Raw genomic sequence first — 24,693 nt, forward strand, 5'->3', positions numbered from 1 at the left:
TTGTATAAGCATGTATTTACTCAAGAGCCACAAGAGAATAGTAAACAAAGAACCTTGATAGTTGAAAGTGTTTCTAAACCACAACCCTTAAAAAATTCTAAAACAAGTGAACAGCATGAGCATTGTCGTAAACTGATATCTGTTGAAGTTAACAAGTTAATTAATAAAGCATTAGATAATGCATATCAATCAGAAGTATGTGCCCAGTTAAGTTCTCTTAAAATTAAAACAAAAGAAGTTTTAGAATATTGTACTCATAAGAATAAAAGTAAAGTATGTATTGATAACGCTCTTAAGATGGGAACACCTATCATTGAAAACAATTTTTTGCTTCTAAGAGAACAACTTGTTATTGATTTAAGTACTTTAAAAGGTTCTGTTGAAGCAGCTTTAATGACTAAATCTATTAAACCAGTTAAAGATGTTTTAACGTCCTATGAGTTAAAAGAACTTCATATAGACAAAAAAAGTTCTATGAAAAGTGTAAAGAAAAGAAGAAAAGTATAATTAAAACTGTTCTGTCATTGAAAAAGCTTAAGTAAACCTAATTTTTAATTAAAAATATACAATTTTTTTTTAACTTGTGTATGTTTTAACCTTAACAATTTTTTAATTTTTACAGGGCATTATTTATCTATTGTATACTAATGATTAACACTATTTAAAAGATAAATATCAAGGCAGATTGACTAATATGAGTTCTCATGAAGTATCTAACAAGACTCCATCACCAAGGGTATGTATGTAGTTTTTAAATATTTTTTTAAAGTTATTTATTATAATGGTATCAACCATTTAAAAGAAAAATAAGCTGTTTTTTTGTCTGTAATCAATTTAAAAATTTGTGCTTCTAAAAATAGGGGTAGGGAGTACAGCACATTTTTTTGGTTATATTGTGATATTCATTCATATCAATATGATTTGGATGTGTTTTTGCTTCATTAAGAAGAATCTGAAAAAAAAAATCCAAAAAAAAAATATACTTGCAGCCCAAAAAACTAATTTCAACCCCAAAAATCATATACTTTTTGAAAACAGTAATAAAACCACTTATACTTGCCAGGACTTATAATTTATGTGTTAAATGAAAGCTTATACCTATTGACATATATTTTAAGGCATATTAATTGCTTTTGATGTATTATGACGTCATAATCACCATAAATGTGCAAAATTTGTCTGTAAAATGTAGGGGTAGAGAGTACAGCACATTTTTTTGGTCATATTGTAAAATTCAAATCAGTAAAAATGATTAGGATGTGTTTTTGCTTATTTAAAAATAATCTTAAAAAAAGTTATAATTTTGCAAAAAAAATAGTTGCTGCCCAAAAAACTGATTTCAACCCCAAAAATCACATATTTTTCAATTTTTTGGCATCAACTTTTTTTTTTGCAAAATTATAATTTTTTAATTATAAAATAATGACATATATAAAAAGTATATACTGAAAACTTTTCATAAACCTGACTATATCTTGTATGTCACTTATATCTTTATTATAAACTTTCAAAATGGTTTTATCTTGGTCAGCATGACTATAACATTTACTAGATTTTTTTAGTTATTAATTAACTTTGAACTTTTTTCTATGTCAATAAAACTACTAATGGCCTATAAAAAGCTGCAAAAACTAACAAAGTTATGTTGGTCAAAATATGGTTTATTCTATGTTTTTACATTATTAAACATGTGGTTGAAACAGGTTAGACAAAGGAATCAATTCAAGTTGAAGATTGATGTATTAAAAAATATTTTCTGAAAAATTTATACAGTTACTGAGTTTCACCGCAAACAAATTTTAATACTGTGATTGTTATTGAAATTTAATAATCTCACTCAAACTGAATATTATATTTGAACAAGATTCACAGTTTAAAATTCCGTTTGCAGTGAAAAACTCAGTAACTGTATAAATTTTTCAGTAAATAATTTTTATGCTTAGTACACTTATATAATACAGCTTTACTTTAAAGAAAATTATTTTAACAAACTGTAAAAAAGTTAAATCCACCTTTTTTTATTAAAAAATATATATTAAGATTATAATCAATACTTGATTTTTTTTTTGCTGTTCAGCTTTTTCCGACCTAAGTATTATTTATTTTAATAAAAATATACTACAAAAGTATAGGTATTTGTTTGAAAGCTTTTCAAGTAACTTGTTTTGCGTACTCGTGTTATTGACTTTTATCACAGGAAAAATTGTTTTAAGTTTAAGGTATACTACTGCTTATCAGGGGCAAGGCGTGATAACATTTATGTTTAAGGGCATAGGGGGGATCTGACATTTTTTTTTTACTAAAAATAACATTGGATCTTATATGAAAGCTATAATTACAAACTACAAGCCAGTTTTTAAAGAATTAAAAAATGGTTATTAACTTTTGAGATATTGTAATTTTTATAAAAATTTTCCGACACAAATGTATGGACCACAAGTTTTTTGGGAACAAATTTTCTTTGAAATTTGAAAAATGACTAAAAATCTATCTTCTCCTTTATTATTTAACCTAGAGACCTCAAACATTCAGGGAATATTTCTTTTATAATTTCAAAGACTTTGAATGTTGGAATTTAAAAAAAAATTAAAATTTTACATAAAAAAAAACCAAAAAAATAAATGTTTTTTTTTAAATAAAAATTTTACTTTTCAAAATAAAAAAAAATCCTGCACTCAATCTTTTTAAAATTTTAATAATACACTTTCTGTGAAAATTTGAAGAAGATTGCTTAAAAAATGAAGGAGGAGATAGATTTTTACTGAAATAATCTTTTTTTTGCGTTTTTAGTTTGCGCCATCCATTAGGAACCTATTGAGGTCACCAACTTTGATCGCTCATATCTCAAAAAATACTTTTTGAGTTTTTTCAAGCGGTAAAAAATTTCTGATAGCTCAGATAAAACTCTATAAAATAAGATCAACTTGTAAAAATCTAGGTGGACCCCCTATGCCCTTAAAACTTCAGTTTATGTTAAAGTGCAAAAAATAGATTAAAACAAAACATTCAAGTATAATATATAGTTATATTCGAGTTAGTGTTTGTTACTCTGTGGTTTTAACAAAAATAAACAAATTAACACAGCATTCATGTCAACTGGAAAATATGAAGAAAATTACAGAAAAGGAAGGAAGATTAGCAAGAAATCTTCTTTCATGGAGCATTCCAGTTGACGATAAAGGTTTTAATTGAGAAATTTTTAGTTATCTTTTTTCTTTAAATATTCATGCTTTTTTAGATATTTAATAGTTTTGTTTTAGATCGAATGAAAAACAAGCGTTCTAGATATAACAAATACTCAAAGAACGGAGATGCATGTAATCAAAAAAATACTTCTAAAAAGTATTGTTACGGACGGTCTAGTAAGTTTCTAAATTATTTGTGGTTGTAATAAAATTTTGTAGCAAAGTTTAGTCATTAGTTAAATAAACATTTTCTACAACTATTTAAATTAATTTAAATTTTTCTCTAAACTATAAAAACGTATTTTGTAAATATATTTATGTACTTTGTTTAAATATATTTTATACAATATAATAAGTAGTATTTTTTATTATGACTATTTTTTACTTGGTTTTTAATTTTATACCAGGGTTGTCTCACACTCAGGATACCTCAGGCAAGTTGAAATTTATTTTCAACTCAGGCCATCTTAAGCTAGATTGGATATTTTCTTAAATCCCAGGATAGACTATTTACATTAAGACAGAATTCTAAATTGTGATTTTGATAATGATTAAATATTTGAAGGTATTTCAGATTGATAAACAGTGTTTTTTTTTGTTTTTGGATCATAATTTGTTTTTCAATATTCTCTCAAGTTTAGGCCAATTCAGGATAGTTTTTGGCTGTTTTTTTTTGCCTCCAGAAGTTATGCTAAATATTTTTAATAAAATTTTCTATTTTACTAAGTTGTAATCTATAGAATTAGTTTGAAACTTTTTAAAGTTTAGGCTGACTTAGTTTAAAATTTTGACTAATTTCTAGGTACTTTCTTAGCACTATGTCAATACTTGTATTAATTTAGCTTTTATTTGTAAATTTCTTCATTCATAGAACTAAGAATTATTTCTTGTGGCTACCTCTACTTTAGATGTTTTTACTTTTCCTGCCATAGCTATACTAGTAGACTATAGCTAAATTTAGTGACTTTTTCTAGTTTTTGGTGACTCCAGCTGTTCTACTTATTTTAAGAGGCGTAGTGCTAATAAAAGCCTTTTATTTTTATATATTAATAAATATTTCTTTAAAAACTATATCTTTAAATAGATAAGATTTTTTTTTCTGTCTATTGAAATTAAATAATGATCAAAAAACTTGACTTGGTGTAAAACAAATTGTTTTTTTTTTAAACTATTATTTCTAAAATTACTTGCTAATAGTTTGCTAATAAAAATTATATTTAAACAATTTCTCTGGAATGGACAATAATAACAACCAAACTCCGTGGAACTATGTTAATTGCTTAACACAGAGAAATGTATGTCAGTTGAATAAAGCAAGTACTGTGCTAATTGTTGTTATTATTGTATATTCCAACAAACTCGTTTCGTTAGGATCTTTATTAGCAAGTAGTTTTTGAATATTTATTATTTTCCCATTGCTCTCTTCAATGGAAATTTCGGAGAATCTCTCTTTTATGTTATAAGGTAACAAGAATAGAACTTATACATTAACAATTACACTCATATTCATCTCTTTTATCTTCAACTTTTATGCAGTACATATATTTTTAAAACTACTTTGAACTGTGTTATTTGTTTAACTTAAAAAACACAAATTCTTGACTTTATAAACTAAAGTTTTGAAAGATATTTTACTAGGCACACTAAGGTTTTAGCAAAAATGTTTTTTATATTATGTTTGCTGTAAGTTATTTAATATATATTGTATTTTTTGCATTCATGTTCTAACGATATCCATCAATATCAAACGGCTGGTGCTATTTGTTAGACGTATAAACATTTAAAATAGTTAACTTAAAATATAGGTAGAAATTGGCATTTCAAAAGATTACAAACTTAATAGTCGCACGAGTTTGTTTTTTAGTTCACTTTTTTGACAAATAAGTTTAGCAGTACTTTTGTTTCAAACTTTTGTCTTAATTTTATGAAAAACTGTTTAACTGTTAATTATTGAAGTAGTTAAAGTTAAAAATTTAGGACTATAAGTTGTCTGTTTTGTTTTAAATTAAAAGCAATCTTAAAAGGTATAAATTTTCAGTCGTTGTATATAAATCTTGTCTAGCTAGATTATATTTCTTTGAAAACTATATTTAAATTATTATAAAATAAAATTATTTAAAAAAAAGTTGAAAAAATATTTTTTTTTTATATTTCTAATAAAATTTTTATTTTTTTACATTAACAAAATTCTAAAGTAACGTTTTTTCCTTTTAATATAAGGGAAATTTCCTGAAAATTTGAAGAAGATTGAAGAAACTTTGTATTGAAGTTACAATATTTCAAAAGTTAAATGATATTTTTGAATTCTATAAAAACAGTCTTGTAGTTTGTTTTTAAAGCTTTTATATAAAAACCAAAGTTAATTTTTGTAAAAAAAAAAGTCTGATCCCCCCTATGGTCTTAAGTTAAGTAAACACATGGTATGAAATTATTCTTGCCTGAAAAATCCAACTTTTTTAAATTAAAGTATTCAAAAGACAATGATTTTCAAAATTGATTAGTGACGTCAGCATTGTCTTTTGCCGTGCAATGTTCATTACATTGTCCACTAGGCAAGATATCTGGTACACTCGTTTTGAAGACTATCAACAAAAACATTGGCGAAAGTCTACAGAGGGTTGCCACTCGGTCAGGAAATCAGGAAAAGTCAGGAAAAACTTAAAAAAATGACAAAAGTCAGGAAAAAATGGGGGGTTTTGAAAAAAAGTCAGGAAAAGTCAGGAATTTTAATAAAATTTAAAAATAAAGTCAGATTTTGTCAGTTTAAATTTACAAAATTCCTTGTTTTCCAAAGCCTTCAAATGGTAGTAAAATTTAATTAAAAGTCCTTTAAAGTCGGAAAAAGTTTCCAAAATTTTCCTAGAAATTTACAAAAATATTTGATTTAGTTTCCAATACCTTCATCTGGTATAATTTAGTAGAATATCCTTTATACAACTGCAAAAATTTTCTATTAACATATTTAACAAGTACCCTACTTGAACAAGCAGATTTTGTAAGCTTTTTAGTATTGATGATCTGTAGCAAGGACATTTCAATAGTGAAACTGTGATATATACACAAAAGTTTATCTACCATAATTTTAGAATCAAAGTGTTTTTTGTTTAAGTAAACAATTGAGTTCTTTATAACTAAGCAGTTAGTTTAGTATTTTATGTAACAAGTTAATGTGTCTACTTTACCTCTTTATAATTTTTTCAAAGTTGTTTAAATTTATAAAATAAGCTATAAGAGAGGTATTAGTGGCTGATTGTGCCATCGAAATTAGACCATACATTAATTTGTTTTTTCATTATTGGAAGTTAGGTCTAAAGAGTAAATGTCCTGACAGCAGGTGTTACCAAGTCGTAAGGGATGCGGTGGCTGATTAACTTGTCTTATTGAAGATGCATTTCTTTAGTTATATAGCATCTCTCATGCAACCTTTTTTGACACTATACCAGAGTACTCAGCCTATTGTTGCCTTTATGCATGAGGACATTTCGTGCTTGGTGATTAAATTGCTGTGTATTTTTATGAAAGACAGGATAGTTTCGAACCTCAGCCTTCCCAAGTTATTCAAGATTGAATTAATGATCAAGCCTCCCTGAAACCTGCACTTGATCTTGGTTGTGCAGCATCCAATTTGCTTTCAAATTTTAGGAAAAAAGACCTAGTTGAGGAACAAAATATCTTAAATTTTAATAAAGAATGTAGAGTATTTATTATAAAAGCCGTTGAAAGTCTCCGGAGTAGAACATTTGTTTATCTAGATCAGGGTTTCCCAAAGTGGGCCAAGTGGCCCCCTAGGGGGCCATGACAGATACTCAGAGGGTCATGAGCAGTAAAGGAGCCACAGGGGGGCCATGAGGCCATAACTTGAAACTTACACTAGATATTCTTGAGTTGCAGATAAAGAGCAAAAAAAAAAAGGTCTTATGTGTATTTTATGGCAGTTTAGAAACTTACACTAGATATTCTTGAGTTACAGATGAAGAGCAAAAAAAAAGTCTTATGTGTATTTTATCGTAGTTTATGAGTAATCTATATGTTGAAGGGGGCCATTATTTTTTCAAACTCTTTAAAGGGGGCCATTAGCAAAAAAGTTTGGGAAACCCTGATCTAGATAAATTCATGCTAAGAAATGCTAAAAAATATGTCTTTTTTCAGACAAGCTGTGTTTATAAGGTAATTATACAAGTATTTTGCTGATAGAGCTGTTTATTACAAACATCAATCATACACAGATGGTTCAAGTGATGTACTGATAGTTTGATGACTGTTGTTTTTAACCTGTATTAAAATTTGATTGAAAGCTTTATATAGTTTCAAGTGTTAGATTATATATTTTAGAATAAATTTACTTTAAGAGTTTGATTTAGAAAAGTCAAGAAAATTTTTATAAAAAGTCAGGAAAAGTCAGGATTTTTTTCTCAGCTTGATCAGTGGCAACCATGTCTACAGAACCGAAGCCTGGACTTTTATATGCCGTGAGACAAGCTCAAGTTTACAAGGTTTGATCATACAAATTCGATCATCAGACCACAAGCTTTCGGTAGACTAAGACCGGTTTTGTCCTGATTAGGACTCATCAGTCGGTCACAACCGAAAAACTTGCAGTCTTCATGAAGGTTCTTTCATGAAGACTGTAAGTTTTTCGGTTGTGTCTGACTGATGAGTCCTAATACATTTAGCTACTTTTATGTAGTTAAACCAGGTCTTAATTCTGTGGTAAAGTTATTCAATATTTTACGTAATTTTTAACTTGAAAAAAGGATAAGTTGGCAATACTCCAACTTAGCTAACTCCTAAAATACTTAAAACATGAAAAAAAAAAAACAATTTTGAAAAAAAAATACCAAAATAATCAATGTATGCTTACCAGTCCACTGTGATCTTGTCTTTACATATTATGTTTAGTAATTGGTTTCCCTAAATACTATATTAGTAAGTGTTTTTGTGCAACTATTCATTCTTAAAAATGGCTTATATTTTTCTACATATATCTCATACACTTAAGCTATAAAATCAAATGGCATTGAAAAAGAACAACCAATTTATATACTTTCCTTACTTAACATATTTTAAATTTTCTCAATAAATTTACTAGGGTACGAAACAAAAGAAAACGAAAAGATAGACAACGAAAATAATTCAGAAAGTAACCATAGTTCCAAAAAAATAAGTTTTAGAGCCCGTTATTGGGGATACTTGTTTGATAACTTAAAGAGAGCTGTTGATGAAATTTATGCTACATGCCAAAGTGACTCTAGTGTTGTTGAATGTAAAGTTAGTATAAACATTTTTAGTGCTTGCTTATCTAAATAAAACAGTTTAAAGTAGTAGTTGCTTGAACTTTTATGTAGTTTATAAAGAACTAGTTTCATAATAAATTTAAATATGTTATTTAAGATATTAATTTAGAGACTTCTAACCAACTAAGTCAATCAATAACTCAATATTAAAAATTTGTTATAATTATATTTTTGTTGCCTCTTGAAAATAACATTATGTGTGACTCAGGGTTACCACAAATTCAGAATAACTTACAACAGTTTAAAAGTCTCCAGATAACTCAGGCTATTTTTAAAATTATTTAAAAACTCAAGTTAATTCAGGCCAGTTTGTTTTTTTTATATAAAATTAATTATATTTATTTTAAATGACATTTAGTTGTTCCATTTTCAGTATTTTGATATTTTATAACCAATTTTGTTCAAAAACTAGATTTTATTGGTTTTTAATTTTTAGTAAAAGATTTTGTTTTCAAAACACTGATAAATTTCATAGAAAAGTTATTCAGCACTTAAACTTATCTATGATGATTATCTAAATATAACCTTTATAAGTATAAGCTCATCTATTGAATAACAGTTTGTTTAAAAACAATATTAGGAAGTGCTGTTAATGCTTGACAATTACCGTCACGACTTTAAAGCTCTAATGAATTGGATTCAACTTGAAGAAAAGCTTGAGAACACAGATTTAAATGACAGGTAATTATTTTTACATTATAGATGTTAAAAGTAGTGATCTACTGGATCTAAACTTATCCAAATTTGGAACACAACCAAATATCAACAAAACTTTAAATAAAAATTTTAATCAGAGAAATCCAAAAATATAACTACTTTTAAATGAAATTTATGTTTTGTAGAACACTTAATAAGCTGTTTGTTTCTTTCCAGTTTATTAAGAGCAGCTTATTATGTCTTCATTAATTTATATGTTAGGTCTTTTTTTAATGAATTTTATCTGACTGAAGTATTAGTAAGGATTTTCTTGTCCAGTTTTCAAAAAATTTATCAAGCCTTGTATATTCATAAATAATATTTAAAAAGTATGTATATTAGTTATGTACAAAACTGCATAAGCATTTAAAAACACGTGAAATAAAAACATAATAGAAAATTCTGAATGTGGTCACAGGTAAAAGTTGGCAAAGTTAATAAACCAAAAACTGCTTATATAACCTCATTTAGTTAGAAACTAGAATACATGAATGTGTTAAGGATGGGCAAAGTACGACCTATGGGCTGGTCTTGGCCTGCCAAGCAGAAACCTCTAGCGTGCGTTGAGTTTTTTAGTTAGAAAACAACTTGTGCATTATAGTTAAGATAATAAAAAAGCTTTGCAAATTAGCTTTAAGTTTTATCTTCCGTACACAGTAAAACTTAAAAATAGTTATTTCATTACACTTTTGCATTACAAAAATTGAAAAAAAAAAGATGACGATCGTGGTACTAATTTGAAAAACATATCCCCTTTCCAGTAGGTCACTAATTAAAAGAATTTGTTAAAACTTTTTGTTGAACATTTTTTTGTATAATTCGCTTGCGTGTTTTTTTTTTGAAAGTATGACTTGTTCAGTTGAATTTTTATTTTAATTGTTTTTGGTCATCTAGTAAAGAAATAGCAGGAAAATAATTTTTTATACTATATTTTGGTAGAAAATATACTGAATAATCTGAATTTTATTTTTATCAACATTTTTTTAAACTTTTAGATACAAATTAACATCTATAGCACTCTTTTTAATTTAAAAAAAAAATCTTTAGGCCTACGTCTTTGAGCTGGGAAGTCAGAAAGTCTTCCCTAGGCCCTCCTAAAAGAAATCAAAACAAAAAGAAAGTTAAATCTACTAATAATAAGTAATTTTCAAAGTGTTTTTTATAAGTTATTTTGTAATTTTAATTGTAGATTTCTAGAATGAAAGGTATAGTGGTATAGTAAGTAGTAAACCTTTTTTGAATATAAAAATGGACAGCTCATATTAACTAAATACTTATGAAAAATTATTTATAAAATATGTCTTAACTCTACACAAAAAACTCTCAAGAGATCTTTCATTAATTTAAAATACTTTCAATCGTTCTGAAATAAAGCTTATATAAATTTTTAACTTTTATGTAAATAATACTTAATTTACATTTTTCTTTAGATTTTTTCGGTTTTATTCTTAATTGTGCATTTATTGAAAAAAAGTTTGATTTTTATTTTAGTCTTTATTTGCTGTAGCTTATTTATTAACATCTTAAATACCTATATCTATTAGTTAGTATTTTCCAGCATTATTAAGAAAGTTTTTAATAAACAAAAGATATCTTAAGAGTTTTTTATTTTGGATTGAGATAGTTTTTTAATATTTTTTATTATAAGTAGTTGCTATTTAAAATAATAGAAACATTAAGTTTTATTTTGCAACTTATACTTTTCTGTTCCAATTTAATTACAGCCAAATTTTAAACCATAAGATGTGAAGTATGTTTGTAGTTATTTTTTTTAACTACCAATCAAAAAAAAAAGTTTTTAATCATAAATTTTTAAGAAAGAAAACACTTCCAAAGCAAAATGAAAAGCCGAAATTTTCAACGTCTAATATTATCAGCTTACAATCAGGTGATAAAAACAATGAAAGTCCTATTCAAAATCAGCTATTAGCAACATCAAATATTTGCAAATCAAACAGTATGTCGTCAGTTGCTACTTGGGCTGATAAAGTAAAAGGAATTACTAATAAATCAAATGTTGTCACAAATAACTACCAAAAAACTTCCAGTGCTCCTTCCGAAGTTTCTGTTTCGTCATTAAATAATGTACAGTTGGAAAATGTTAATGAAAAAAAAACTGTATCTGATGCAGAAAGTAATTTTTTTAGTAGTTTTTTGTATAGATTCAAGTTTTGAAACTTATTTATTTCAATTTTTTTTGTGGTTTTACGCAAAATGTTTTATAATTGTTGCACTTTTTAATAAACTTACATTGAAAAAACTATTTATTTTTAATAATGCTGATCATGTTAAGTTTTAATTTAAAAATTTATGCATATCTTATTCGTTGAAAAAATATATTTGTGTAGTAGAGTTGTTATGTTAGCTATAAATAACCGCTTAATATTTTTGTCGCCAAATAACGTATCATATATTAATATATGATATTTGTAAGTGGTAGTTGTTAAGTGCTAAGATAACTGCTACTAATTGGTTCTTAAATATATTTTTATCATGTTTTCTTATTACTTGTTTGATCAGCAATAAATTTTTGTTTTAAAATCTTCTACATAAACGAACAGCTGGAGATGGATGGGAAAAAGTGTCTCGTTTAAACAAGCAATCTCGAAACAATAAGCGATCTTCTTTTGAAAGTGAAGTAGTTGTTACTTCAGACAAAGTTACGAAGTCTTTTAAAAGCAGAATGTCTCCTCAGACAAAATTATCTGTCAACAATTTTAAGAATAAAGAAACAAAATCAGGCTCCTATACTTTTAAACGTGTTCAGGAGAAAGGAAAACGAATTCGGGCAAATACTACTCCTCTGCCTAACTTTAAATTAGACAAAGCTGAAACTATTATTAAGGCTAAAGAAGCCAAGTCAGATACAGTTGTAGTTACTTCTAAAACTGATGAGGTAGTTAGTTTACATTCAATACATACAAATGACATTAATATAAGTTTTCTATTTTTGACGACTTAGTAGTGAATAAATCAATTTGAATTATCTATAAAATGTATCTTGTGATAAATAAATGTTTAGAGTTTCAATATGTAGTTTCTACTGTAAAGTTAATCAGCAGTTTCTATCGGTGAGATAAAATTAAATACAAAAGAATATCATAAAAATCAATGAATTAAAAAAAAAGTTTATGTAACGGAAGCATTCTTAAATAAGAATTAAACAGTCCAAGTAATTAAAAAAAAACTAATAAAACCAACTAATTAAAATATACTTTTTTGCGTATTGGTTCTGTAAGTATATCTTGACCTTAAGGCGTTTGTAACTTCCATTAAACTGAAGCTCAAAAGTTCTCGACTAGTTTTTAATTTAAATAATGATTTCGTCATGACTTTTGTATTTTACATATCAATTTTTTTATTAACTAAACATAAAACTATGTAAAAGCTTTTAGTAATTTGATTAATTCCCAAGGTCAGCGCAACGCAAACAGAAGAAAATAACCAGCTGACGTTGGATAGTTCTTTGGTAAAGCTAGAAGAATGGGAAGCTGACCTTGCAAGAACTTTGACGGATCAACACGACGCCAACATTTTGGTTGCTGAGCAACGGGAGCGCGACCTCATGCGACAGTTGAGGGAAGTTGAAGAAGAAACTTCTGCAGAATCAGATACATGTGTGAGTTATAGACTTATCTTAGTTGTTTGAACAAATAATACAAGTTAGTTATTTGTAAACAAAGTTTGTTTAAATAAAAGATGTAAGCTTTTTTTGGCTACCTTTTTTAGGAACTGTTTTTCATTTACACATAGTATAGTTTTTAATTTTTTAAAGACATTGATCAAAATAGTGTTTAAAGTTAGACGTATTTTTTGCTTTGTTTTACATATTGTTTTATATAATTACTATTTAATAAAGTCAAAAAACTTTTGACATGCAAATTTATTGATTCCTGAGAAATAGAATTAAAAATAAGTTTCTCCAAAAGCTTCTATTCGCATGAATGTTTCAGTGCTAGACTGGACTGAACCTATTCTTACGATAGATAATTGTTTGATATTTAATATTATTTATTTTACATAAATAATCTTTTATCGTTTGATTTTTTTTCCTAGTACTGAAAAACTGTAACGAATAAAAATATTTTATAATATTTTCTTCTCATGGGAATTAGTATATTTGTTAAGGTATTAGTTGTTTTCTACTTTATAAAACAATATTTAAAATAGTATATATGATACAATGCAAAGTATGCGTCTGACACTATCTTTAAAAATTTCTTAGCATAACGTTTTTTTTGTGTTCAAAGAAGCTAAAAGCTAAGTACACACAGGAAAATGCAAAGAGTATGACTGGTACGGAAGATCTTTTGGAAGAAAAACATTGTGATTATAGTGAGGAAGATAATTACAATTACTATTATCAGGAATTCGTTAAAAAAGGTAGCAAAATTTCAAAATTAGTTCTCAAAATCTTTTAGGTCGTCAAAAAATAAATACAGGGTTGCCACTTTACCTGGAAACTTGGAAAAACCTGGAATTCGACAACTTAGGCGAAAATAACCTGGAAAAACCTGGAATTTGAGAAATTTTGAAAAAAACCTGGAATATTGAACAAAAAAACCTGGAAATACCTTGAATTTTAACAATTTTCAGATGTTCAGTAGTAAAATTTCGATTTGACCCAAAAAATTTATCATAAAAATAAAAAATTTTTGTCATCATTAAAATTTTTTTTATAAAAAAACATATTTAAAGTAGCTTTATATTATATTTTCAATGTTTTTATACTATATAACACAGTTTTTTTACCTTAGACTTAACTTTAAACCAAAAGTAGACCCAAAAATGTTGAGTATCAAAAACCTGGAAAAATTTTTGAAAAACAAGTGGCAACCCTGTAAATATTGCTTTCCTTAGTTATTGCTTACAAGCTTTTTGACAAGTGATATTTATAATAAAAAGCTTTTTTCCCTCAGTTATTTACAAATATATAGAAATTTATTGAAAACTGTTTTCTAAAAAGCAAAATACTTTTAACAAAAAATGTCTTTTAGGGGAAAACTTGTTGTAATTGATTGACTGAGCTAAACTTACAGTTGTAATTCACAATTTTTTGATTACAATATTATGTTTAATTTAGTTATAACCTATTCTTAATGCTTACTTAATATTAAATCTCTAAACTAAGAAACATTTAGCATCATATACTTGTCTAAAAAGCGTTCTTTAAAATATATAAAAGTTATTTTAACTTTAGATACAACTATAATTCATGATACAATAAGTTAATTCTTTTTTTTTAAACATTGCCACGTAGTAAATCTTTAAGTTTTTGAAAACTTCAGTATGTCTATATAGCCATTTTTACTTAAATGTAGTTCTAAACTTTTAAAAACTAAAAAATGTTATAAATTGTGTAACTAATTTATACTGTAGCATGATATTTGTATTGGTATTTGTAATTAATAAAATTTTACACAGTAATAGTTGTGTTCAACGTTCCTGTTTTTGAGGAAGTAGTTGTTTTTTTTAACTAATTCTAATAGCACCACAGTAATATAAACTAAACTTATATACAAAGCCTTGTAAATTGTGTACTTCTGATACGTTGCTATACTTTTGTGAGTGACAACACTTCACACTAAACAATGTTTTAAGCTGAAAAAGAAGCAGCAGAAGGAACGAGTTGGTTTGAACAAGTTGAAGCGTACAACAAGCTCAAGCAAGTACGAGAACCTGGAAGTATTATCCAAATGCACGAAAAGCTTTCTTCTCCGTCTAGAAAAAGGTTAAATTAAATTTCTAAAAATAGATTAAAAATCTATTTACTTAATAGTTGTTAGTTGTTAAAAACTGCTGTGATTTATGGTTGATACGTAATTAAATTAAAACAGTAAAAAAAATCTGTAAAGTGTTTATAAAAACTTGATTTTTACTAATAAGTTGTAATTGGTTTGTAAGCGAAAACCTAAATGTTTTAAGTAATATTAGAGTAAACAACAAACAATATTGTCATTTAAAAAACTTTTATTTTGTAATTACATATTTTGTGTCTATTTATCATGCATTTTTTAAGAACAATTTTGATTTGCTTAAGATATAAAACTTTACTATAGTTTCTCAACATAAAAAGCAACACAATTACTTTACTTTTTTAGCCAATTATCATATAAAATCAGTCTTCACGGTATTCTAAAAATAGCAAGTAAGACGACTCCAATGCAAAGTTTACAAAAATTATTGCGACTTAATGCACACAAAATTAAAGCTGCTATTGTTCCTTATCTAGCCGTTGTCGGTATTAAAAGTATCATTCACATCCCGCTTATTAAAATCTGTAGGCTTATTAGTGCACTCATAGTTTATAAATCATCTTTTCTAATGGAAATTTGCCGTTATTTTACTACATTAAATGGTCAAAAAAGACCAACGAAAGATTTTGACGAAAAAAATAATAATGGAATACTGTAGCAGATACGCTATTTAATATTTTAATTTTTGCTATGGTTTTCTTATATCTGTCATTAAATGCATAAACACTAGATAGTACTAGTTTTCATGAACTTATTTTTAAGTACTTAGGTGTCAGAAATGCACGCAGCGTCAATTTCGCAATCAAAAAAATCCAATTTTGAAATGAATAAGTAAAATTAAAAAAATTATTGGAAAACAACGTTTTAAATAAAAAATTTAAGTCATAAAAATTCTTAATTAGAACAATTTAAGTTCGTGCAAAAGTGATGCTTTGTGGAAAAGTGAGTCGTTCCCATTTTAAAATGTATGTGTTTATATATGAGCTTTTTTAATAGGAGCAAATCAGACTTACAAGATTAAGTCAAAATAAGTTGCATTCCTCTTCTTTAAATTTATCTAAAGTTTTACATTAACAATTATTACAACTTCAGTTTATTTCGACAGTCAAACATATGTATTTTAATAACTTAATAAGACTTTTTAATAGTTAAGTGTTTGGTTTTGTTTTCATCATTCAAGCAAAATAACAGAACTCCAGCTGAATCGAAGCGTAAATTAGAGGAAAAGCATCGAAAAGCAGAAGTACGAAGACAGGAAATAGAAAAAGCAAAATCACAACGAATCAGAGAGTTAACCGAAAAGGTACAAGAAGTTAGAACCTGGAAGAAAGACTTGATAAGGAGCAAGCGAGAATTGCTTCAGTGCACACAATTTGTTCGTTATATTTTTACATATCTATGTTCGATTTTTCAAGTGTTATTGTTTTGATTTTAACTGAAACCGAAGTTATTTTTTAGTTTAAGTTTCTTTTAATTTTATTTTTTGTTATATTGGAGTTAGTTGTGTATTTAATTATATACTAACAGGGTTGCCACAAAACCTTGAATTTGAGAAACTTTGAAAAAAAAAAAAAGGAAAAACCTGGAATTTTGAACAAAAATCGCTAAAAATCCTATACAAATCTGAAATTTTAAACAATTTTACATGCCAAGTAGTAAAATTATGATTTGACACGAAGAATCTATTATACAGATAAAAATAATTTATCATCATCAATTATTTTTATTAAAAAACTTATTTAAAGTAGCTTTACAGTATCTTTTCAATGTTGTTATACTACTGAACATAGTATTTAACTTTAAATTAAAAATAGACCTAAAAACGTTTACTTTCAAAAACTTGGAAGAAATTCCCGAAAACCAGTGGCAACTCTATACTAATTAATATATTGTATTGCTAAACACATAAATCCTACTTTATTTTGCTAACTCCGGATAGCTAGAAGATTTTAATCAATATTTTGGTAAAATTTTTCAAACAATTTTTTTATCTTTCATTTGTTGTTTAATATGATAAAGTTAACAATCAAATGTACGATTTTTTTTTTGCATAAATGCTCTTTTGAAAGATGATCACTAGTTTTTATTTGAAATCCCAAAAAAACCTTTAAAAATAAAAATTAGTAGTTATCATTCTACAGATTTATAAAATATTGGACTAACTACATTCCAAGTAGTTACTTTTGGTAACTGTCGGTTTGGTTTACTATATCAGGAGTTTTAGAATGTAGCCTGTATCTTAAATGATTTCTAGTGCAAACTTTTACATAAATTTTTATCTTAAGAAAAGTAAAACTACATTATTTTTTCTTTACTTTGTATTTAAAGCTTCAGGAAGTTTTAATGCAAACAGTATAAATTAAGAATACCTACTAAACTTATTTCTTTCTTTTTTCTTAAAATTACTATTATAAAGAATTATCAAGTTTCCAACTCTTATTCTCAAATGCGTTTAAAGTATTTTTATCATTTTTTTTTTCCTAAACGATCTTTTCAAATGATCATACCTACTAAATCCCTGCTACTGCATACAACTATTGTAAATGCTTTTGTAATGTTTTTAATATTAAAATAGTTACATAACCAAATTCAAAAACTTATACTTCTGCTGTGTAGAAATTAAGAAGCGTATGTTTAATAGTTGTTAAAAGCAAGTAAGTAAAGCTTTTTAGCCATTAAAATTCATAAGTTTTTGGTTACATGACAATTCAAATCAGTACAACTCAAACTCCGACAATTTAAATTCCTAAAAAAGTATTTAAAAGACTATATCTCAAAAAGTAATGTAAATTTGAAAAAAATAAGGAATACATATGTAGATCTTATTAAAATCTACAAACCACTTTTTTTTGCAAAATCTTAAATATTTTTAATGATATTTTAAAATTACTGAAAATAACTATGTTTTTTACTTTATTCAAGCCATATCTCAGAAAATATTTAATGTTTTTCAAGCAGAAAAAAATGACTTGTAGATATTTGTATGATCTACACATGTTTTTTTTTTATTTGACAAATATTCATTACTTTTTTAGTTTGGCCCTTTCAATTTTTTTTAAGAATTTGAATTCTTGAATTCTCCGAATTTGAATAGTCTTGCACTCTAAGTTTTCAGTTATGCCTGAAAATTCAGACCAATATGTTTTCTTTAAAGAGTAGCAACTAAGTAAACATTTTCGTGTTTTAACGTAGTTTTTTAATATCAAAAGTACTTATTAATTAGGAAAAACTTTCACGTGCAAAAGAACAGCGGGAACAAAAATTGCTCAAAATTAAGCTTAAAGCTCAAGCTGAAGATACAAAAGTTAACGAAATCGCGTTTATAAATGAGCTACAGGTAATATTAGTTTTGATTTTATGACTTATAGGCTCATTAGTTTACCATAAAGTATTTTTTAACTTTACACTATTTTTATATAATATAAACCTTGGTTGCATGGAAAAGAACATTTATTTTAGTTTTAAGCAATCCTAGTCAATTACAAAGTATGCTAAGGATGTGTGTTTAGATAGATATAGTTAAACTTACAGATGGCATGATAGTAATTTTAAGTACACTCAATAGCATTGGGTTTTTATTTACTTTCCGTTTATAAATGTAGCTATCTATTTTAAACTTTTAATACTTATTTATTAAGATTATCATGGGAACAGGTCAAATGGCACAAAGTGACACTTTTTCACGAGAGTAAAATAAAACAAAAAATATAAAATCTTAATAATAAAAAATAAAATACCGATCGAGGTTTAGGAGTAACAGTGATAGTAAAGAAAAAAAAACGGAAATAAAAGTTGTTAATAAAGATTATAAAAAAAGAAAACATAGAATACAACTAAAAAAATAAATTACTGAAAAATCATAAAAGAAAAAAAAACCGACCGAGGGTAAGGGTTAGGGGTAACAGTGATAGTAAAACAAAAAGAAAATAATTAAAACTATTAAAAAATATATAAATAAAATTTTCAACCCGTGCAAAAGTGGCCCCTCGTGCAAAAATGTCCCTTCCTGCATGTTTGACACTTACCCAAATATTATATATTATATAAAATTTAATTATATGTTTATTTCTATAGCTTACTAGAATGCGAAACTTAAGTTAATTTATAAAATTGCACGTCCTTGTAAAATACTTTTTTTTTTTCTTATTAATAAAGCTTTTTATTTTTTGTTGCAATCTAACTTTCTTTACCAAATTTTAATAACGCAGTGTACCAGCAACTTGACATGTAATTTGTTTTTATTTTTTTTGAAAATTAGTATTCTTTAATTTTAGGTCTTTAAATCAGATTTTTAGTTTTGTCTATAGCAGAAGTTATGCCAGTTGGCGCGAGGCGATTTGAAGGGTTTTCGGATACATTAATATGTTTTTTTTAAATAAAAATTCAACCTTAAAACAAAAGTCCTTTAAAAATATTTTTACGTCAAATTATTTTATTTCTTTTTAGATAGTTTAAAAAAAGTATTTCAAAGGTTTTTCAACAAGTTTAATTAGTAATTTTTAAATTTATTTTTAGTTTATTTGTCAAAAAATAAAACTAACATTGAATAAATTAAATAGTTTTCAGATAATTCGGATTTTTTTATTAATTTTGAGACACTTCTAGCTGACGTATTCCTCAAAAAAAAACCCTATAGGACTTTTTGGATTTCAGTAGAAAAATTTTTTTTTTTAATCAAAACTTAATATTTAACATCTTGTGAACATTTACAAGTTGTTTCAGCACAAAATTTATTTATGTATTAGAGACGCGAAATAGTTTCGTCCTCATTAGGACTTATCAGGCATATATTGTCATGATAAACTGATTTTTAAAACTAGCGTTAACCATAGTCTCACATTTAAACTGGCAATGTTATTAAAGACATAAAGTTCAAGGAAACATCGGCAAAATTCTACAGAGCCTAAGCAACGAATACTTAGCTAAAAACATACGAGGTGTGAAAATGTTAAATTAGGCTTATAAATTGTAATTATTATAATTTATTATTGCTTATTTTATCAAATTTTTGATTATTATTTTTATTGGTACTACAATTATTTTGTAAAACTCGATCCGCGGAATAATTTTTTCTATACAAAGCGGCTAGCAAACAATCTTAAAATATGGCCCCTTACTTGTAAAAGGCTGCCGAGTCTAATAGAACGATTCATCGTGATTTTTCTTCTTGGTTACTTCTAATGAATACCAAACACGTCACAAAATTTTATGAAGATTATTGTCGATGTTCTTACGGTTAAGTTCAGTCCTAGATTAAAACTAGTAATAGATTAAAACGTTTAATGTAGGAAAAAAACAAGCGACACGAAGTTCTAATGAAAATTGATGAACATGAAACTAGATTGCAAGAACTTGAGTCGGAAAAAACTAAAGTAATGGAAATAAAAACTGCAAAAGAAGAAAGTGTTAAAGTATGATCAGTTGCTATTAGAGTTATTGGCGTGTTTAGCTACGTGTATTTTGTATGTATTTACTAACAGTAAAATTTTCAGTTTATGTGTTGTACTAAAACTTTCAAAATTTATGCAATGTTAAATAATTTGTATGTCTTATTATAAAGTTTTTGTAGTTATTTTATAAGTTTTTTTTGATTAAGTATATTCAAGTTTTACAGCTGTATAAAAGATTTAACTATTTTTAAATACTATTTAATATATATTGATCATTATTAAACGTTAAAAAAAATATCTACAAATTTAAATAATATTTAAGAGTAGCAAAACATACAAATATACCTAAAAATGTTTTTTAGAAATATTTTGTACTTATTTATTGATTAGCAAAAGTGTGAAACTATATTTTACGTTTATAAATTAGTTCTTTCTTTTACAGAAGAGATTGCGTGTCATTGAAAAAGAGCGTCAAGACAGAATTGATGAACTTGTTGTTAAAAGAAAAGATAAAGAAGAAAGAATTGAACAACAAAGATTAGAACGTGAAAAGGAACGGCTTAAAGTAGCTTCAGAAAAAGCAAGGTTTAGTCTTATTTTTGGCATTCAATATGCTGTGTATATTTTTTTTTGTTTTACTTTACTTCTACATTTATGGCTTCTTTATTTCTAAAATTACTATAATGCCAATTTTTTCACTAAAAACAGGTTTACGACGGTTCAAATTTAACAACTCAAATTCCTACAGTTCAAATTCTGACAACTACAAACTCTGACAATTCAGATTACGACTTTTTAAATTCTGAGAACTCAAGTTACCATATTTCAAATTACGACTTCCCAACTTTGAACAGTTCAGCATTCCAAATTTCGACTTAATTTTTTTATTTTGATAATGCAGGATTTCCAAAAAACCTAGAATATGATAATTTAGGCAAAAAAAAATCTAGAAAAACCTGGAATTTTGAACAAAAATTACTAAAAAACCTAGTATTATTATTTATTTTTTACTTGTAAAATAATGAATTTTAAAAAGATACAAAAAATCAAACATATTCAATATTATTTTTGGACTTTTTAGAATTTTATTTATAATTAAACACGTTTTCCATGTTTTTGTAATATATAAGACATGTTATTACCTTAGATTTAATTTTATACCAAGATTGGACAAAAAACTTGTACTTTTAAAAACCTTGAAGAAATTCAAAAAGCCTATGGTAACCCTGTAATGACTTGTTATATTTAATTTTTATGATTACAGTTAGTGACATTGTAAACGCAAGTGGTGCTGGGGTTATGCTTAAAGGTCAAGAAAGGGATTTTGCGGTCAATAATTTTATTTTATTCTGGATTTTGTTTTAGTATTTTAATCTTCTTTTTTTCGAAAAGACTTAAAATGATATGTAATATATTTATTTTAAATTAATCACAGAGTTAATCATATAAGTACTGCTTTAGATGTAGAGCTAGACGTTTGCAACGTCACTTATGCGCCATGTATAATACCAAACTTTTAAGCTAAATCAAATCACCCTCAGTAAGTTGTCAATTAAGTACCAAAATCATTCGAGAAAAAAATTACAACTGTATCTGAAAATTAAAGTTATTTATTAGAGTTAAATAACACTACGAAAAAGCGTCAATCAAAGGTTACAAGAACCATTTGTAGGGGTAGGTGTCGGAAAAGCACAGCGTCACTTTAGCACGGGGTGACACTTTAGCACGGCGTGACTTTCGCACGGGATGACACTTTAGCACGGTGTCACTTTAGCACGGGGTGACACTTTAACACGGAGTGTAACTTTATCACTGATTGATGCTTTTGCACAAAATGATTCTTAAGCACGGTCGATAAGCGCTATCGATAGTTTTAAGTAATTTAATTAAATACGTGTAAAATTTTTATCTAATTAAACGTTTAAAATCAAATTTATATAACCAGCATGCTGTTGATTATGCAATTTAGGCACTTTAAAGTGTGATTTCAAGAAAGAGTGTGTCTTCAAAAATTATTTTTAATAAAAATATTATCTAAGTAAGGAGTAAAATGTAAGACAAAGTTTGGCAGTCTTTTCGAATTATATTTAGAAAAATCATTTGTAGGTAGCAAAACGTTAGAAAACATCTTTAGTGGCCTGTATTTTTTAAGAAAAACTATACTTAATAACAAAAATAAGTGCTGAAAAACAAGAAGTTGGTAAATTAAATGGTAACTAGTTTTAAAAATCCTTAAATAATTAAATTTTCTTATACTGTATTCTTTTTTACTTCTGTTAATAAAATAATAATACTTTACTTACATTTTATTTAATTATTTTGCGTGGCTGACATGGTTAAAATAACTTTATGTTTCTTTATGTTTCGCAGTTTATTAATTGTAAATACACCATTTCCTTGACTCGATTTTATTACAACTAGTCTAAATTTAAATAATTAACTGTTTTCTAAATCCTTTTTAATAAACAATAGTTCGTTTAGCACCTATAAAATATTAAGTTAATAGTAAAAGTTTAATTTGGATTTGATACATCGACTTTATTAACATGTCAACTTAATTTGAAAGTAACTTAAGAAACTATCTACGACCTATCTTATAATAACGCGTTAAGTCAGTTAAACGCTAAACCCGCATATATAAGAGTAACAATATCGGCAGATGAAAAAATGCAAACATGAGTACAAACACTTTTGAAACAATCGGCTTAAAATAATCAAATAAAAATTATACTGATCAAACTTCAAATTATGCTATTTCTTAAAATTTAAAAGAATAGAAAACCTAAATAGACAGAGAAAATAGTAAAATAGTTTTATTTACTTTTCTTGCAGTTTATATATATATCTTACACATTTATGTAACGTATTTACTAATATACTAGTATTTATTAGTATTTATACTTTACTCACTGAAGTTAAATTAAGCTATAATCTTATTAAATTACGTTATAAAAAACCTTGAGCTCGTATATGTTGCTAGGTTTAAACAAATAGTTTTACGTTTAAAATATGATAGTAAATATTTAAAAACGTTAGTTAAAATATCTTAATAAAATGATTTGGTATAATTCTTAAAATTACTTTTATATTTTAATTATCAAGTTGAGGTTTGCCATAGAGTAACTAGTGTAATTTTATATTAAATACGAAGTTTTAGTTGAAGCTTTAACTTGAAACATATTAAAAGCTTGTAGTATTATGTTGCATAGTTTATTTTTATATTTTTCAACATAACATATGAGCATAAACAAATGTGTCATTCCATGCTAAAATGACGCCGTGCTAAAGTTCACCCCGTGCTAAAGTGACTCCGTGCTAAATTGTCACTCCATGCTAAAGTGTCACCCCGTGTTAAAGTGTCACCCCGTGCTAAAGTGTCACACCGTGCTAAAGTGTCACCCCGTGCTAAAGTGTCACACTGTCCTAAAGTGTCACCCGTGCTTTTCTGACCCGTTCCCATTTGTAGTAAAACTCTAGTTTATAAAAAAAATTAAAGAAAATTAAAAAATTCTATACCTACGCCACAATATTGCTTATCAGTCTAATATTAAGTGTATAGATTAATTTATTTTAAGTTTTCTAACCTGTTAAAATATTATGTTATAAAAAATAAGTTTTGTATAAAATGTTTCTATGCATTCAATATTGTATTTACAGTACTATGTAATGAATAAAACTTGCACAGTTTATAATAAACTAAGTTCTTTAAAAAACTAACATTTGTTGTTTGATTAATATTTATTCTACACCAAAAAGAAAAGTTAATATTTTTTTAATATACAGAGAACGTGAACTAAGAAAAGAAGCATTAGATGCTGCTCAAAAAGAAGCTGTTAGTGAGCTACAAAAGAAGATCAAACAAAAAGTTTTTTTTTATAACTTATTTATAATATTTTCAAATTATGGCATACAATTTTCATTTACAAAGAAATTATAACCATATATAATAACATAAAAGTACGTGTATTCGTTATTTAAACAACAAATTTTTCCGATATTACTTACAATTGTTTTAGTTCCTAATGCACATGCATCAAAGTTAAGTTTATTGAGTGAAAAATTACAAAACTAACCAACATACACATTAGGATGTATTTTACTAAATAATAGTTTATCTAGTCGATCTTTAAAAACTGCAAATTTTCAAGTGTTGTAAGTTATGGAATTTTAGTTTTTTGAAATAAATATTTTGATTATGTACACAGAGTTGTTGCCTTTCTTTTCTTTTTAATTTTTTTCGATTTATATTTATCTAAGCTTCATAAACTACACGTTTTGCAATTTTTTGGTTTTGCTTTGTTTTTCAAAGTATTCCCCATTTTAAACTAAAACCCTTGCTCGTAACTTTTAAGTCCCATTTATAATTCACAAT

General features: G+C 26.3%; 1 protein-coding gene across 6 annotated transcripts in view; it reads left to right on the forward strand.

Annotated features, from left to right (window-relative positions):
* Window positions 1-620: 620 nt before the first annotated feature.
* Window positions 621-24,693, forward strand: part of LOC145839550 (S phase cyclin A-associated protein in the endoplasmic reticulum-like) — a 43,091-nt gene continuing 19,018 nt past the window's right edge. For 3 of the 6 annotated variants that reach the window (XM_082947149.1, XM_082947152.1, XM_082947153.1), the window contains exons 1-16: window positions 621-736; window positions 3,085-3,181; window positions 3,261-3,362; window positions 8,275-8,453; window positions 9,060-9,160; window positions 10,223-10,315; window positions 10,993-11,309; window positions 11,737-12,071; window positions 12,591-12,794; window positions 13,450-13,558; window positions 14,777-14,906; window positions 16,123-16,306; window positions 18,155-18,268; window positions 20,220-20,342; window positions 20,764-20,906; window positions 24,105-24,186. In XM_082947149.1, the coding sequence (XP_082803275.1) occupies window positions 695-736; window positions 3,085-3,181; window positions 3,261-3,362; window positions 8,275-8,453; window positions 9,060-9,160; window positions 10,223-10,315; window positions 10,993-11,309; window positions 11,737-12,071; window positions 12,591-12,794; window positions 13,450-13,558; window positions 14,777-14,906; window positions 16,123-16,306; window positions 18,155-18,268; window positions 20,220-20,342; window positions 20,764-20,906; window positions 24,105-24,186 (2,355 nt within the window). In that variant the 5' untranslated portion in view covers window positions 621-694. Of the gene's footprint in view, window positions 737-3,084; window positions 3,182-3,260; window positions 3,363-8,274; window positions 8,454-9,059; window positions 9,161-10,222; window positions 10,316-10,992; window positions 11,310-11,736; window positions 12,072-12,590; window positions 12,795-13,449; window positions 13,559-14,776; window positions 14,907-16,122; window positions 16,307-18,154; window positions 18,269-20,219; window positions 20,343-20,763; window positions 20,907-24,104; window positions 24,187-24,693 lie in introns of those variants that run through there. The other 3 variants (XM_082947151.1, XM_082947154.1, XM_082947155.1) reach the window with 3 other exon arrangements.

The sequence above is a fragment of the Thalia democratica genome, chromosome 6 (genome assembly GCF_965202585.1).
Source record: "Thalia democratica chromosome 6, ktThaDemo2.hap1.1, whole genome shotgun sequence".
In the NCBI taxonomy this organism is placed as follows: Eukaryota; Metazoa; Chordata; class Thaliacea; order Salpida; family Salpidae; genus Thalia; species Thalia democratica.